Source organism: Haliotis rufescens, unplaced genomic scaffold (genome assembly GCF_023055435.1).
Source record: "Haliotis rufescens isolate VD_foot unplaced genomic scaffold, xgHalRufe1.0.p SCAF_1, whole genome shotgun sequence".
Taxonomy (NCBI): domain Eukaryota; kingdom Metazoa; phylum Mollusca; class Gastropoda; order Lepetellida; family Haliotidae; genus Haliotis; species Haliotis rufescens.
Genome location: NW_025963779.1, coordinates 37599622 through 37616415, shown reverse-complemented (window position 1 = coordinate 37616415; position 16794 = coordinate 37599622). Strand labels below are relative to the sequence as shown.

Sequence of the window (16794 nt, the reverse complement as noted above, 5' to 3'; positions counted from 1 at the left end):
TCATACATTTTTTCATAAACATGTAACAGGTGGTATTATGTACATCCAAATATATTCGAAAATGTGGCTAAAAATTAAACATGAGATTTTGAATAATATATTATGAAAACTTACAATTTTTCGTGAAGGAAGAAAAGTGACATTGAATGTCATACACTGGAATTGCATGATATAAAATACATTTTGCAGGATGTGATAACAAACACACAGGCACATGACATGATTAGCAAACTGTAGATCTGGCAAAATGTAGCAAGACGTACAGAAAACATAGACAAAGGGAAATGGGAGAATACAAAACAATGGTGGGTTTTTCAAACTACCTGATATTTTTCACCAAAATGCAAACTGCCCAAGGTCTGAAGATGAAGTTGACACCATTAATCAAACAATAAGCTACAAAACCACTACAATCAATGGACATGACAAACATGTGCTGCACACGCCACACACAGGACATGGATAATACACTGTTCTCCAATTTTAACAGCACATTGATTGTAAGGGATGGAGTGAACAAAGTCTATACATCAAAATAAACTTCACACATCTGCTTCACACAAAAATACATCGGCATGACAGTGACAAATAATGCAAGGTTAACTAATGAAAAAAGCTGTTTTTAAAAATGTATTTTGGATATTCTTTTCAAAAGCCTTTATGATGAAGTGTGACTTGAAATGATATTTTGGTGAATGTTTCATGAACAGGTAAATTAATCATTATTGGAAGATTAGAATGTACGTTTTATTTATATGAATAGATTAATAGATTCTATAATATGACAATATAGACAAAAGGCAAAATAACCTACAAGCTGTCCCTTATTTACCAACAGAACTAAGGCCATTTAAAAATTACATATAACATGCTATATGGCATGCATTTGTGCACATGTGTCAACTAATACTGCTCCTTGCTTTGTGTTTTTCTATAACATCTGTACCAACAGAGGAGGTAAGGAACAACATCCAACAACCCCCCTTCTTCTATTTCAGCTATACTCCTACAGGTATTCCTATCCCTTATTCAGCAGATGTATAGAGAAAGTCAAATCCTGAACTTTATTTCAAATATTCTTCTCAAAATGTCCTAATTGTCTAATAGTTTTGTTTTCAACATTGAGGAAAATAACTAAAGTAGACTTTTTACTCACAAGAATGTCCAAACTGAAATCTAGGTTATCACTGTTAGATAAATTTAGTATGATTTTCTAATGGAATATTTTCAATTGTCCAATTTCTACACACAATGTTTTTGACATCTTGGCTGAAAACTTTGTAAAGCGAAGTAATCCCTGTTGCCTTACATGTGAGCACACTCTACAGCAGAATTTAAAATATGAAACTGTTGGCTGACTTCCTACCACTAGTTAAACTACAATAAACTGCATCCAGTAGTTCACACTACAGATGATAAAGGCTGCTGTGAGCAATCACTTCATCCCTTCCACTGTACCTTCCTCTCGGTCTCCTTATAACTACCGGTACACACACCTGTGTCTAATAAATGTCTATTCATCAAAATAGGCTATATCATCAATATACATCTGCCTAACAAGTGAAGAAACTGCTAGCGTGACAATGAAAAATAACAATAGGTTTTCAAAGAAATTTTTCTTAAAGAACATATTAAAAAATTAAGTCATTATCAGAGACATGCTTCAAAAAACTGAAAGCATCCTGCATACACAAAGTAGGTCCATAAAGTACAAATATTTTGTGAAAGTAATCCTAATACAAATCACAACACAAATAATACAGAAAAATGACAACATGAACAAAATAACAGCAACTAAAATTCTACAATAAATGATATACTGTTGGTCACAAGTTAAACAACTATGTATATTTTTCAATCTATATTTATAGATCATATGTTAAAATATCTTGGATACATACACTGGGGTGACGTCAATATTAACAATGGTCCATGCTTGTATGGCATTGGATTTACATACCACAGAATAAAATTCAAGTGAAAATGTGCTGCACACATTTTCACCAAGACATCAATTTTTTTCCTTTACAATATTGAAAGAAAATCTTCAGGTTATATGAAACCTACAAAAGGTCTGAAGTTGCTTAACTTATGACATTAGTGATTATGAATACAGACAAAACAAGATTTTCAGTTTGTGACAGAAAGACAACACAGCATAATATTTGACAGAAGAACATAAGAACAGATTTGACATAAAAACATCTACAAGCAGTCATTGTTTCCTTTCTGTCTCATAGGATACGTTGTATGACAATGACGTCTTCTAGAGGCAACAGGGCCAGTTATTTCACATGGAACACTTGTCTTATGTATATGGTATGACATATCAATGTCTCCTCTTAATGTTGCAATTCATTATTCTTGAATACATGATGTTTGCGAACAATTGCATTCTTTTGAATAACTTACAAGTCCTAACAATAGGTGAGGTGAAATGGGGTTTAACGTTGCGTCCAAGATTATTGCACTTATATAGCGACGTGCATGTACATGTGTTTACTTGTACTAGTCCAGACTGATGCTGATTTATAGTGCTAGCTCACTGAGATACCATGCCGCAGTTTAACATGAAAACCCCACTCAGACACAGTATACTGACTTTGAGCCGACCAGTCCTTGTTTTAGCCCCTTAATGCTGAGCGCCAGACAGGGTAACAACAAGTACCATCTTTTAACGTCTTTTGGTATGACCCTGCCGGGGACCGAACCCCGGACCTTCCGCTCTCCGGGCGCACGCTCTACCACTAGACCACAACACCCTTGGCATTGGTATGGAGCAAAGCTCTAGAGACTGCATCAAGACAACATGACAGATCATTTACAATTGATGGGTGAGATGTGGGGTGACAATTTTAACCCCTGAGTGAACAAAGAAAAGATGACCTTCCCAAATGTATGTCAGTTGTTTTCATGACCAAAAACGTGAAGTCTTCTCCCAAATTATGTCTATTTTCTCTCTCCAGTCATTTTCTCCACCTACTCAATGCAAGTCTCCTTGTCCCTTGTCTCAGGGAGCTTGTCTATACAGGTGACAACAACCAGAAAGAGTCAAACAGGATCTCATTTACAGGGATGAAAAATGTTCAAAGGCGTTTTCAAGTCTTAGATAAGAGCATAAACTATTGTCTGAATAGCTAACCAATGAAAACGATCTAGACAAATTCTATAAAACATCTTCTCAAACAACAAGTCTAAAGCAAATGAAAAGATGGATTTGGCTTATATAAATAATAAGACAACTGTAAACACACATCTTCACTTAATAACAGGATGCAGCCTAATGTGGGCACCAACACAACTGAAGCCAGATGTATATGACATTCTCAAAAACATTAGCATGAAACAGACATGCCATCGGCAACAATTGATGCTTATATCAGTGTTCTTTGTGGTTAGTTTTAGTTGGATTATTTTTTGTTTGGTGTTATCTTATCCACAGTTTACAGAATAGTTGATCAAAAGGAATAATGATGTGAATGATGCTGCATCACTATGAAACTGACTGTGGATAGTGATGCAGTGTCTGTAACAGACGAGCCTGAAGCAACCATCTGTCAAAATCATAGGGGAGTTTTGAGGTATTCTTGTGTACTACCATTATAAGGGGCGACTGACAGGATCGGGTGGTCAGGCTCACTGACTTGGTTGACGCATGTCATCATATCCCAGTTCCAAAGATTGATGCCCATGATGGCAATCAGTGTATTGTCTGGTCCAGAATCGATTATTTACAGACCGCTATCATGTAGCTGGAATATTGCAGAGTGCGGTGATAAACAACAAACAAACAAACAAACAAAACACTACCATTATATTCCATTCACACACTGCTGCATCATAGTTTCTGCTTTGTTTCATTTAGTTTAGACAACAATAAATTAATTATCAGAATTTCATCTACATTTTAGTTTATATTATTTTTAAGGAATTGTTCACGGCATCTGTGTACATCAGCTGTCGATTCACATGACCCTTGAAAGTTTGGTAGAACTATATATACGGTGCACTCCATCTAATGAAGAAAGAAGCAACACAGTGATTTTCTGTAGGTCCCTTGAGACAATAAAACCATGTGAGCTTGGTAGGGAGTTTTGTAGCACAGCAGACAGGAAAGAAAATCTAATACTTTATTTATTATAGCCTCAAATTATCTCAGTTTAAAGATAATTGATATATGTGATTATTAAATAGTTACAATCCTTTTGAGGAAACATATCAACCCTTACCTTGAACATACCACCTTTCAAATATACATGAAGTTTACACCATGACCTATCTTTGATACAATTCTGGTTCCTGATCCTCATCACAACCTTCTAAAAGTCTATGTTTATATGTGGGAGTTACCACTGTCATAGCTAAAGTGATGCTTTGTGAAACAGAGCCTAGGACATGTTTTTCACAACAAAATTGTTAGGAAGGGTAATTTATATTGGAAGTCTTGATTTAAAAAAAATTCATCAGATATCGATTTACTTGAAGAACTTCAGGCAGAATTGAAAAAATAAATTCATTAAAAACACACTTAAAATGTTTGTTTTTCTTCAAACTTCATGTCCTTAAGATAAAGTGTATTGATTCCATTCTATTCTATTCTGAAGCAAATGACCAATCTAAAACTTTTTGCACAATCAATCTCTTCATGCAGATAGAATTTGAGATAAATGTATTTACATTCTGTAATTGGAACACCAAACCAATATTTTCACATTTTTGGGAAGAACTCCATGTGGTTATTCAATAGATTAAGTCTGAAGATAAACCTGCAATAGCTAGCAGGTAGATGAAGGGCACTGAGGAGCTGACTCAAGGTAATCATCACCATAGATCCTCCCATCTGTTAAAATTCAGTGTGGAAATAGTACGCCAGAGACAAACATTCCATCTTTTAAAAATGTCCTGCCAAGGGTAGATCTGTGTGCAAACATGACTGCATTGATGCATCATTATTCACACTCATATTTTGTGAACAAACAAACATGTGCCGTAACCATTGATTTTAAGTATAAGTGTGTTCATTTTACAGAAAGAAAATGAAAGAACCCTCTTTACAATCAAGCATGCATGAACATACACAATCATTCTCAATGAGGTAATATAAAGAATCTGTTGTTTCCTGACCAAGATGATTATACAGAACCAATAGCATCAGTACCCCTGTTTTACACGTTTTATGTGAGGCAAGAAGTAACTACCCAAACCCTAGCATGTTCAATGAGAGGCAAGAGGTAACTACCAAACTCTCACATGTTCAATGAGAGGCAAGAAGTAACTACCCAAACTCTCACATGTTCAATATGAGGCAAGAGGTAACTACCAAACTCTCACATGTTCAATGAGAGGCAAGAGTTAACTACCCTAACTCTCACATGTTCAATATGAGGCAAGAGGTAACTACCCTAACTCTCACATGTTCAATGAGAGGCAAGAGTTAACTACCCAAACTCTCGCATGTTCAATATGAGGCAAGAGGTAACTACCCAAACTCTCACATGTTCAATATGAGGCAAGAGGTAACTATCCAAACTCTCAAATGTTCAATATGAGGCAAGAGGTAACTACCAAACTCTCACATGTTCAATATGAGGCAAGAGGTAACTACCAAACTCTTACATGTTCAATATGAGGCAAGAGGTAACTACCAAACTCTTACATGTTCAATATGAGGCAAGAGGTAACTACCAAACTCTCACATGTTCAATATGAGGCAAGAGGTAACTACCAAACTCTTACATGTTCAATATGAGGCAAGAGGTAACTACCAAACTCTTACATGTTCAATATGAGGCAAGAGGTAACTACCAAACTCACACATGTTCAATATGAGGCAAGAGGTAACTACCCAAACTCTCACATGTTCAATATGAGGCAAGAGGTAACTACCAAACTCACACATGTTCAATATGAGGCAAGAAGTAACTACCAAACTCTCAAATGTTCAATATGAGGCAAGAGTTAACTACCCTAACTCTCACATGTTCAATATGAGGCAAGAGGTAACTACCCAAACTCTCACATGTTCAATATGAGGCAAGAGGTAACTACCAAACTCTTACATGTTCAATATGAGGCAAGAGGTAACTACCAAACTCTTACATGTTCAATATGAGGCAAGAGGTAACTACCAAACTCTCACATGTTCAATATGAGGCAAGAGGTAACTACCAAACTCTCACATGTTCAATGAGAGGCAAGAGGTAACTACCCAAACTCTCACATGTTCAATATGAGGCAAGAGGTAACTACCCAAACTCTCACATGTTCAATATGAGGCAAGAGGTAACTACCCAAACTCTCACATGTTCAATATGAGAAAAGAGGTAACTACCCAAACTCTCACATGTTCAATGAGAGGCAAGAGTTAACTACCAAACTCTCACATGTTCAATGAGAGGCAAGAGGTAACTACCAAAACTCTCACATGTTCAATATGAGGCAAGAGGTAACTACCCAAACTCTCACATGTTCAATGAGAGACAAGAGGTAGCTACCAAACTCTCACATGTTCAATATGAGGCAAGAGGTAACTACCCAAACTCTCAAATGTTCAATATGAGGCAAGAGGTAACTACCCAAACTCTCACATGTTCAATATGAGGCAAGAGGTAACTACCCAAACTCTCACATGTTCAATATGAGGCAAGAGGTAACTACCCAAACTCTCACATGTTCAATATGAGAAAAGAGGTAACTACCCAAACTCTCACATGTTCAATATGAGGCAAGAGTTAACTACCCAAACTCTCACATGTTCAATATGAGGCAAGAGGTAACTACCAAACTCACACATGTTCAATATGAGGCAAGAGGTAACTACCAAACTCTCAAATGTTCAATATGAGGCAAGAGTTAACTACCCTAACTTTCACATGTTCAATATGAGGCAAGAGGTAACTACCCAAACTCTCACATGTTCAATATGAGGCAAGAGGTAACTACCAAACTCTTACATGTTCAATATGAGGCAAGAGGTAACTACCAAACTCTCACATGTTCAATATGAGGCAAGAGGTAACTACCAAACTCTTACATGTTCAATATGAGGCAAGAGGTAACTACCAAACTCTTACATGTTCAATATGAGGCAAGAGGTAACTACCCAAACTCTTACATGTTCAATATGAGGCAAGAGGTAACTACCCAAACTCTCACATGTTCAATATGAGGCAAGAGGTAACTACCAAACTCACACATGTTCAATATGAGGCAAGAGGTAACTACCAAACTCTCAAATGTTCAATATGAGGCAAGAGTTAACTACCCTAACTCTCACATGTTCAATATGAGGCAAGAGGTAACTACCCAAACTCTCACATGTTCAATATGAGGCAAGAGGTAACTACCAAACTCTTACATGTTCAATATGAGGCAAGAGGTAACTACCAAACTCACACATGTTCAATATGAGGCAAGAGGTAACTACCAAACTCTCACATGTTCAATGAGAGGCAAGAGTTAACTACCAAACTCTCACATGTTCAATGAGAGGCAAGAGGTAACTACTCAAACTCTCACATGTTCAATATGAGGCAAGAGGTAACTACCCAAACTCTCACATGTTCAATGAGAGGCAAGAGGTAACTACCCAAACTCTCACATGTTCAATATGAGAAAAGAGGTAACTACCCAAACTCTCACATGTTCAATGAGAGGCAAGAGTTAACTACCAAACTCTCACATGTTCAATATGAGGCAAGAGGTAACTACTCAAACTCTCACATGTTCAATATGAGGCAAGAGGTAACTACCCAAACTCTCACATGTTCAATATGAGGCAAGAGGTAACTACCCAAACTCTCACATGTTCAATATGAGGCAAGAGGTAACTACCCAAACTCTCAAATGTTCAATATGAGGCAAGAGGTAACTACCCAAACTCTCACATGTTCAATATGAGGCAAGAGGTAACTACCCAAACTCTCACATGTTCAATATGAGGCAAGAGTTAAGTACCCAAACTCTCACATGTTCAATGAGAGGCACGAGGTAACTACCCAAACTCTCACATGTTCAATATGAGGCAAGAGGTAAACTACCCAAACTCTCACATGTTCAATATGAGGCAAGAGGTAACTACCCAAACTCTCACATGTTCAATATGAGAAAAGAGGTAACTACCCAAACTCTCACATGTTCAATGAGAGGCAAGAGTTAACTACCAAACTCTCACATGTTCAATGAGAGGCAAGAGGTAACTACTCAAACTCTCACATGTTCAATATGAGGCAAGAGGTAACTACCCAAACTCTCACATGTTCAATATGAGGCAAGAGGTAACTACCCAAACTCTCACATGTTCAATATGAGACAAGAGGTAACTACCCAAACTCTCACATGTTCAATATGAGGCAAGAGGTAACTACCCAAACTCTCACATGTTCAATATGAGGCAAGAGGTAACTACCCAAACTCTCACATGTTCAATATGAGGCAAGAGGTAACTACCCAAACTCTCACATGTTCAATATGAGGCAAGAGGTAACTACCCAAACTCTCACATGTTCAATGAGAGGCAAGAGGTAACTACCCAAACTCTCACATGTTCAATATGAGGCAAGAGGTAACAAACATAAGCAGACTAAGAAGGGAGCATTTCAATCAGACTCAGAAAACATCCACCAATTACATGCCCTTGTGTATATTAATTTGTACACCACTACACTTCAGACCATCAAGCACCAAGCATCTTCACCAGCCACCCAACATCAATCTAGTTTCCAAAGTAACACATAGGTCAAGAGGTGTTAGCTTCCCTAAGTGTGCCCCAATACTAACAAACAATCCAGACTTAATTCCATCTGACACAGCTCTTCCAATCAAAGCAAAGCAAGCTCCCAGTAACAAGTGAAGACACAGCAGCAGGATGAACTACTGGTCAATGCGTGCTGAGAATCAGTAAGGTCTGTATTCCAGACATTAGTAACCAAGCCCAAGAAACAATTAGACAACTATTATACTTCCTGGGGATATAAATTACTGAGCAAATTTTGGCTTCTGTTTGTAACACATCTGCTTGGGTAGATTAACAATCACTGCTAGCGTGGCTTTGCATAGCTGATTATCTACAGTAATTTCTCTACCGCGATACCTTTAATGGGCAGTATTTCATTGGCTTCCAATCTTATTTTACGGAAATGATGTCCACTTTGACCGATCCATTTTCCCCCTGAGTGGCTTGTGATGAAGGTGTTTAACAGAGCCTTGGCAGTATGTCATTTCTCAACACCAGTTTGTTCACCGGGGATGGAATATCCTATATGATCTTACAAAGATTTGTGTGAATGTTATAAGGCAAGTTTGGGTTGATAAAAGTTTTGAAATTTACTTAACATGAAGTACAGCCAGTCAAAGAAAATGGCAGTCTCATTAACTTTCCTACAGCCAAACGGATGCCTAGATTCGGAATACACTGTACAGTTACCTAATAGCTGACTTTCAAATTGATTGTGGTATTTAGTTACTAGACAAGAAATAACGCAACTAAACATAAACAGAATGCCTTCACAAACAGACCTCTTATTCTTTTCATTTTTGTCCATCCTTTACACTTTTGCAGAACCTACACGAGCTTTACAGTGTGATCCCTGATCCTTATGTTAAACTAGGACTATAAATGTGTCCGCAGCACAAAGTAACCAATTTCATCTTATTTTTCTTTCGTTCACAATTTTTTTCCAAAAATTGAAGCATGAGTCTGTGATCCATTTTATCTAAAAATGTTATTGGAAAAGTTCAGGAAAATGATAGCTGAAAATCTGATTCCAATAATGAAACTTTAAATGTCACATTTGTAGAGCCATGTTTGTTTGGGGAGTTGACAGCATCGTTGCAAGAAATCACAAAGAGTCACAGCAAAGTGAAATATAATTCTAACCCAAAATCCAGGCCAATCATTCCCCCATCAAGCCATGTTTCATCCATTGTGCCTACTCAACTGGTCCCTGATTTCTACTCCAACTGCTCCTCTGTCACGGGTCAGCTTCCCCAGCCCTGCTACTGGCCATGCCTGGCACTTGACAGCATTCATCATTAGTTTGTTAAATCACCCTCGTGCACACATTTTCATGCTTAAATTAGAACTACGGAAACACTAGTTTGTGGTAATTGAAGGTTGACAGACAGTGTCAAGGCAAGACATGTCTAAGAAACACTCAAATACACGTCGTCGTTGCTAAGGATTGACTAAAAATTTAATCAATAATATATTGACAGTAAAACTGGGTTTTGTTTTAGTGCTTGTTTTATACAAAATGAAAGAATATTTCCATTAATAATCATACATAATACAGCCCTAGTTAAAAATACATCTGGTTATTTTCGTAAAGCTTTTATGATTTCTCAAAATATTTCTTTAACTTCATCTTGATACTTACAAGGGTGGATGGGAGCTAATTAAATGAATGAAAAAATAGTACAATTTTATTAATGATACAGGAAGAACATATTGATAGTATGTAATACTGGGACTGATAGAACTACCCATCAATTCTCAAAGGCAATTGGACATGAGAGGTGACCACACAATGGACATAAACTCAACCAATTTGATCAACATACACTAAAATTGTCTACAACAGCAATAATATGGCCATACATGACCTACAATCAAATAGAAAAGCCATAACTTCCATAACATGCTGTTTAAGAATGACAGCATCCTGATTTGAAATGACCAATGGAATGGAAAATAGAGACTACAATGGATGACGATGTTCACTGCCTCAGCTAACACACCCTACAACAACCTCAATACAACGACAGACGAATTTTTCCCCAAATCAAGTCCAAGCTACAAAATCAAGGAGCACTGAGGTTCGAATAAAGTTAATAAAAGTCATTCCTGTCCAGACGTAAGTCTGAGCGTCAAGATGGGGCACATGGACTGATGTCTGGAGCCAAGTCTGTGAGTGCCATTGAGGGGTCCTGAGCAACTACAGTAAACAATTAGATCCGTCATGTCTAACAGGGGCTCCACATTATCACTATCATATAATGGCTTGGTTGTCCACCGTGCACTGATTGCAACCAAATTTAGATATATGTGTGTTGAATCAACAGACTGTAATTATCTTGGGATTCCTTTCCTGGTTTGGGAGAAGGGGAAATTGATTGTTTCAGGGAGCATGAAAAAGGTTGGAGTTTTTCCATCTCTTGATCTCCAGCAAGGGATATACTGGAGGACTTCTGTGGTTACCTTCAAACCTCTAATTGTCAGACAGAAATAGCATGCCTAATACATCAATCACGCTCTGCTTAGTGCTTTTATAATTATATTTTTCTATTGGGAAAAGGATAATTTTAAAGATTTAATTTGACTGACAGGTTTGCAGTTTATTTCATAACTAAGTCTACGTTATTTCATATATCAGGGATTCACAGGGGAGGTAATTAGCATGTGACAAAGACATTACTGTCCATCCATGTGACAAACAAGCAATGGCGAGGAGACACTTTTTCAAACAGCAAATACCGTTTCCAAGAGACATATTGGTTTTGTGTGGAAGTTCTGATTGGGACTGCTGTACAAACAGCTTTTCATGAAGAAGATTGTCAGGGGATATTCATGGAATAATTGGCAGTGGAAACAAAGCATTTGAAAAAGGAAACTGTTAATATTTAACCGCTAATTTTGGCATGCTTGCCTTGTATAATACCGGGTATATTGTTTGCATTCTGACAAAGGTGGGAAAATAAACAAAGGCTCATTGAATGAGAACATGTTCTGTTATGTGTGCCATTGTGTAAAGTAGATTGATGGAACTGATGTGATTTTATTTGAAGATTAATCAAATGAGAATTAAATTATCATTTTCATGTCAATAATAATTTTTCATTTCATCTTTTTCTTTGAATTGTTTCATTATGAACAGTTGATATAATATCATTTAAGTAAGAAAGGATTGTTTTGGTTATAGAATGACATTTATTTTATTTGAAGTATGAATGCAAGATAAATGAATTAACAATTGCAATTTTCAGCAAAATGATAAAATACCTTGTGTCATATGTGTAAAATAACTCAAGTTTATGGTGAAGAGTTTCAATAAATCAATTCAAACATTTTCACAAAGCCTACATTAGGGAAGCTTGGGAGGAAGTAAAGGAGGTCAGCCCTACCTTCCACAACCACAGCAAAATAAGTTGCTCTCAGAGCAACTTGCATGACTTGAGTTTGAGAAGACAAAATAAGTTGTTCTTTGAGCAACGTGAATGACTTGAGTTTGAGAAGACTAAATATGTTGTTCTTCGAGCAACTTGCATGACTTGTGTTTGAGAAGACTAAATATGTTGTTCTTCGAGCAACTTGCATGACTTGTGTTTGAGAAGACAAAATATGTTATTCTTCGAGCAACGTACATGACTTGAGTTTGAGAAGACAAAATATGTTATTCTTCGAGCAACGTGCATGACTTGAGTTTGAGAGGACAAAATATGTTGTTCTTCGAGCAACGTGAATGACTTGAGTTTGAGAAGACTAAATATGTTGTTCTTCGAGCAACTTGCATGACTTGATTTTGAGAAGACAAAATAAGTTGTTCTTCGAGCAACGTGAATAACTTGAGTTTGAGAAGACAAAATATGTTGTTCTTCGAGCAACGTGAATGACTTTAGTTTGACAAGACAAAATATGTTGTTAAAATACCATCAATAACTATCAAGAGAAACAACGGAGAAAAAGGCAAATGAGATCATATGCTTTAAGTACTTTCTGCTTTATTGTCAATAAAAAGCTTGAATATCTAATTCCTAATTAAACTTGTATGACTGTAGTGTACAAAGGATCAGTATCATGTAAGTCAAGAATATTCAAATACTCTGCCAAACAGCAGCTAATATGTTTCCACTCTTTTCTCAAGGAAACCACTGTGTTCAGCTAAGCTGTGACCTATACACTGTCCTGCTCCACTCACTTATAGCTTTAACAAGTTGGATGTGGGTAGCCTTCCCTTCAGGAAGGTTCAAATCATCCTTCAAGTCTACAGGGACAACAGGGATGTCAATATTTCCACCAAAAGGAAACTGTTTGTTTTCACTCCTACACAAATATGTGAAATTATTTCTTTTTCTAACTGGAGTCCATGATCGATTAAGTGTGTGATATTGTTGATATATATACACAATAGAATGAATTTGTTCACTGTCTGGAATTCTTCCTATTTCAAGCATTTTTTTAAAAATTATTCATGTGAAATATCTGCAAAGGCTAATCAGTCATAACAATTTTGCTATGATAAAGGTCACTCCAATCTATTAAACATGTACCATTCAATTAATTGTATGAGGTTACAGTGCTCAAAACAAGAACAATGAAATTATATACAAAAAGCTTGCAACAGACAATACATACTGTGAGTTAAGATGGCAGAAAACTGAACACAGATTTTAATGCCAAACACACAAGAAATGAGAAACAGCTGAAGTCAAAGACAACATGAAGGTCAAGGACAACACAGAGATTATAAACAACAGTAGTTAAAACACCAGGTCAAGGACAACATGAAAGTCAAGGACAACACAGAGGTTAAAGACAACAGTCGTTAAAACACCAGGTCAAGGACAACAGAGTGGACTTACCGAGGCCTAAGAGAGAGCGAGATAAATAGGAAGGGGAATAGATGAAAATATTACATAGGCGTATGGGATCTGAATGACTGAAAATTAAAACATATCATTCATTCATTCATTTCCAGAGTAATCCATCATCCTCTTTCAACACACAAAGATATTCTGTGAAATGTGGCATATGAGTATAAAACATGGTGCACACTCAATACCCTAGCTCAACACAATGACCCATGAATTAATGGGGTTTGGGAGCAGTATTTCAGCTACCTACAGTGGAGTTGCAACAGGTTCAAGGCCAACATGGAGTTGGTATGACTAACACTGAGTACTGGGGTGCAGAGATCCCATATATATTGGTTAACAAAACAAGAATTTCAACACTTGAGTACAGATTTACACCTTTGGCCCATTGGTTTTTTTCTGTTTGCCTCTATTATTCAGGCGTTTGGACCTGGAGCAAGCAAACCGTTTATCAACAGTGTGAGTTAAACTCAGGATGTAATGCAGCTGTGTCCAGGTCATGCAAAAACACCTCAATGAGAAATGAAACTGAATCATTCAGCTGCCTTTCACCTCCAAGGAACGGCGTAATCTACACATGAAAACTTTACATGGCTTGTATACTATTAAACAGACATTTTTCTATCAATAACATCAATACCAACAGTTGTAAAACAGATAAAACATGTACCACACATAATGCATTGCACTCATCTTTGATATTCTATAATCTTTTCTGTATCAACTTTACATTGAACATATAACTTTCTACTCAGCCAAGTTTCACACTGTTTATTTATTTCTAAACATTTAAGATCCATCAGTGAAGTGTGGATTTAATCTAATCTAATCCAATCAAGCAACGTCTCCTCTGAAAGTATTTCTGAATCTGGCAATCTCCAGGGAGCACTGCTGTCTGCTGACAGTAGCAGCTGTGATCTGTAACATTCCACAAGCATCTGTCTCGGCACTCCGTAGTCATATGTCATCAACTCTGTATGGCAGCTTCATCTTGAGCTTCTAATAGAGACGTCACTCTCTACATGGTCCACTCTTCGACCATTACTCCTCGGGACTTCCCACAGCTGGACTCAAACTCATTCATTTTATCATCCAGTTACATCAGAATGATACTCAATTTCTAAGCCCTAATCAATACATACAACCCTCTTGTTATTTCAGTCTTTTTTTAAAATCCAAACAATGTTTACCTTAAGACTATTCAAATAGTCCAAATTTAGTTTCATATTGTAATTTCTCATTAATTACATCCATACTACAAAAATGCCATTCCCAAAGGGACTTCATCACTGAGACTGTTACACTTCCCCTTCTTTGACATAAACCTTTAGTGATTGAGTTGGGTCCAACTGTATTTCAATTATATCATGGTGTGTCAGCTTAATGTGGGAGTAAAACGCAGTTTTCAACCCTTTACTACAAAACAAGGATTGCAATCAGGGCAATTCTAGGATCCTTGTACTCCCTCAAGGTAAGAACTCACAGACTTACCATAGTAATAACACTAGCAACACATTTTCAAAGGGGCCTAGTTATCTTAGTTTCATATGGTCCCTACTGATAATATGTACAAAAGAGCCATTGTCCAGCTTTGTTCTTCTTGCACAGGGAATATGTATAATTCAACTGAACTTTAAGAGATATCTAATCCCAATAATACTTGATAGTGGTCACATAAATATACTGAGAAGTGAATCTTTAACAGCGTCTCAATGTCCAGAGAAGTTAGAGGAGACTGGGCCACCCTGTCACTCCACACAAATCAAATTGCTGCCAACCCTCTCTACTTCTTCAAAGATTGGGTCTAAAAGCTACTGCAAGTGAGGGCTGGGACCAAAATAGTCTGGAAATAACGAAATTTAAAGGGAAATTGACCTTTCTGGTGTTTATCCAGGACATCAATACCTGTACAAATTCAGAATCCTTCTTGGTGAAGACCGTTCAACAATGTTGTTCCTGTGCATTGTAGTCCTTGCACTTTATACTCACAGTATTATGGCTATCTTATACACACAGTCACCCTTCACATCATGGAAAGTGGGCTTCTTTCAATCAAACTCAAATACCTATAAGTTTTCTTTCACAGTGGGTGGAAATGGATCAGTGAAGGGTGTCATCTGTCAAAAAGCTTGAGCTTGAAATTTCATTTTGAAATACAAATTGAACATTTTTCAGTTTAATGATCTTCCCATTTCTGGCTCAATCTTATTTTCTTACTCCCTTAAACATTTTTCCATCCACTTCTGCTTGATTATTCCAGAAAACCTCTTCTCAATCTAATATTGCTTCTTTATCCCCATCAAACTTCTCCTACTTGTTCTCATCCCTCACCTTACTCTCTCCTTTTCATCACAACTTTCCCCCAGTTAATCACTGTCACCTCTCTCTTGTTTCTTACCCCATCAAAGTGTCTCTTGTTCCTTACCTCATGCATCTCTCACCCACATCAAGCATCTCTCACCCACATCAACATCTCTCACCCACATCAACATCTCTCATCCACATCAAGCATCTATCACCCACAGCAACATCTCTCATCCACATCAAGCATCTCTCACCCACATCAACATCTCTCACCAATATCAAGCATCTCTCACCCACATCAAGCATCTCTCACCCACATCAACACTTCCCACCCACATCAACACCTCTCACCCACATCAACATCTCTCACCCACATCAACACCTCTCACCCACATCAACACCGTTCACCCACATCAAGCATCTCTCACCCACAACAACACCTTTCACCCACATCAACACCGTTCACCCACATCAAGCATCTCTCACCCACATCAACACCTCTCACCCTCATCAACACCTCTCACCCACATCAACACCTCTCACCCACACTTCTCACCCACATCAACACCTCTCACCCACATCAACATCTCTCATCCACATCAACACCTCTCACCCACATCAAGAATCTCTCACTCACATCAAGCATTTCTCACCCACATCAAGCATCTCTCACCCACATCAACATCTCTCATCCACATCAAGCATCTCTAACCCACATCAAGCATCTCTCACCCACATCAAGCATCTCTCATCCACATCAACACCTCTCACCCACATCAAGCATCTCTCACCCACATCAACACCTCTCACCCACATCAACACCGTTCACCCACATCAAGCATCTCTCAGCCACATCAACACTTCCCACCCACATCAACACCTCTCACCCACACAACATCT

At 37.5% G+C, this 16794-nt stretch overlaps 1 protein-coding gene across 16 annotated transcripts in view; it reads right to left on the bottom strand.

The window, feature by feature from the left end:
- LOC124135719 (amyloid-beta A4 precursor protein-binding family A member 2-like) overlaps positions 1–16794 on the bottom strand; it is a 164544-nt gene that overhangs the window by 83930 nt on the left and 63820 nt on the right. For 14 of the 16 annotated variants that reach the window (XM_048396016.1, XM_046501206.2, XM_048396026.1 and 11 more), the window contains 2 exons: positions 13579–13584; positions 324–359 (listed from right to left, as the gene is read on the bottom strand). The exons of 1 other annotated variant lie outside the window; for it this stretch is intronic. In XM_048396016.1, the coding sequence (XP_048251973.1) occupies positions 324–359; positions 13579–13584 (42 nt within the window). The remainder of the gene's footprint in view (positions 1–323; positions 360–13578; positions 13585–16794) is intronic. One more of the 16 variants, XM_048396021.1, reaches the window with a different exon arrangement.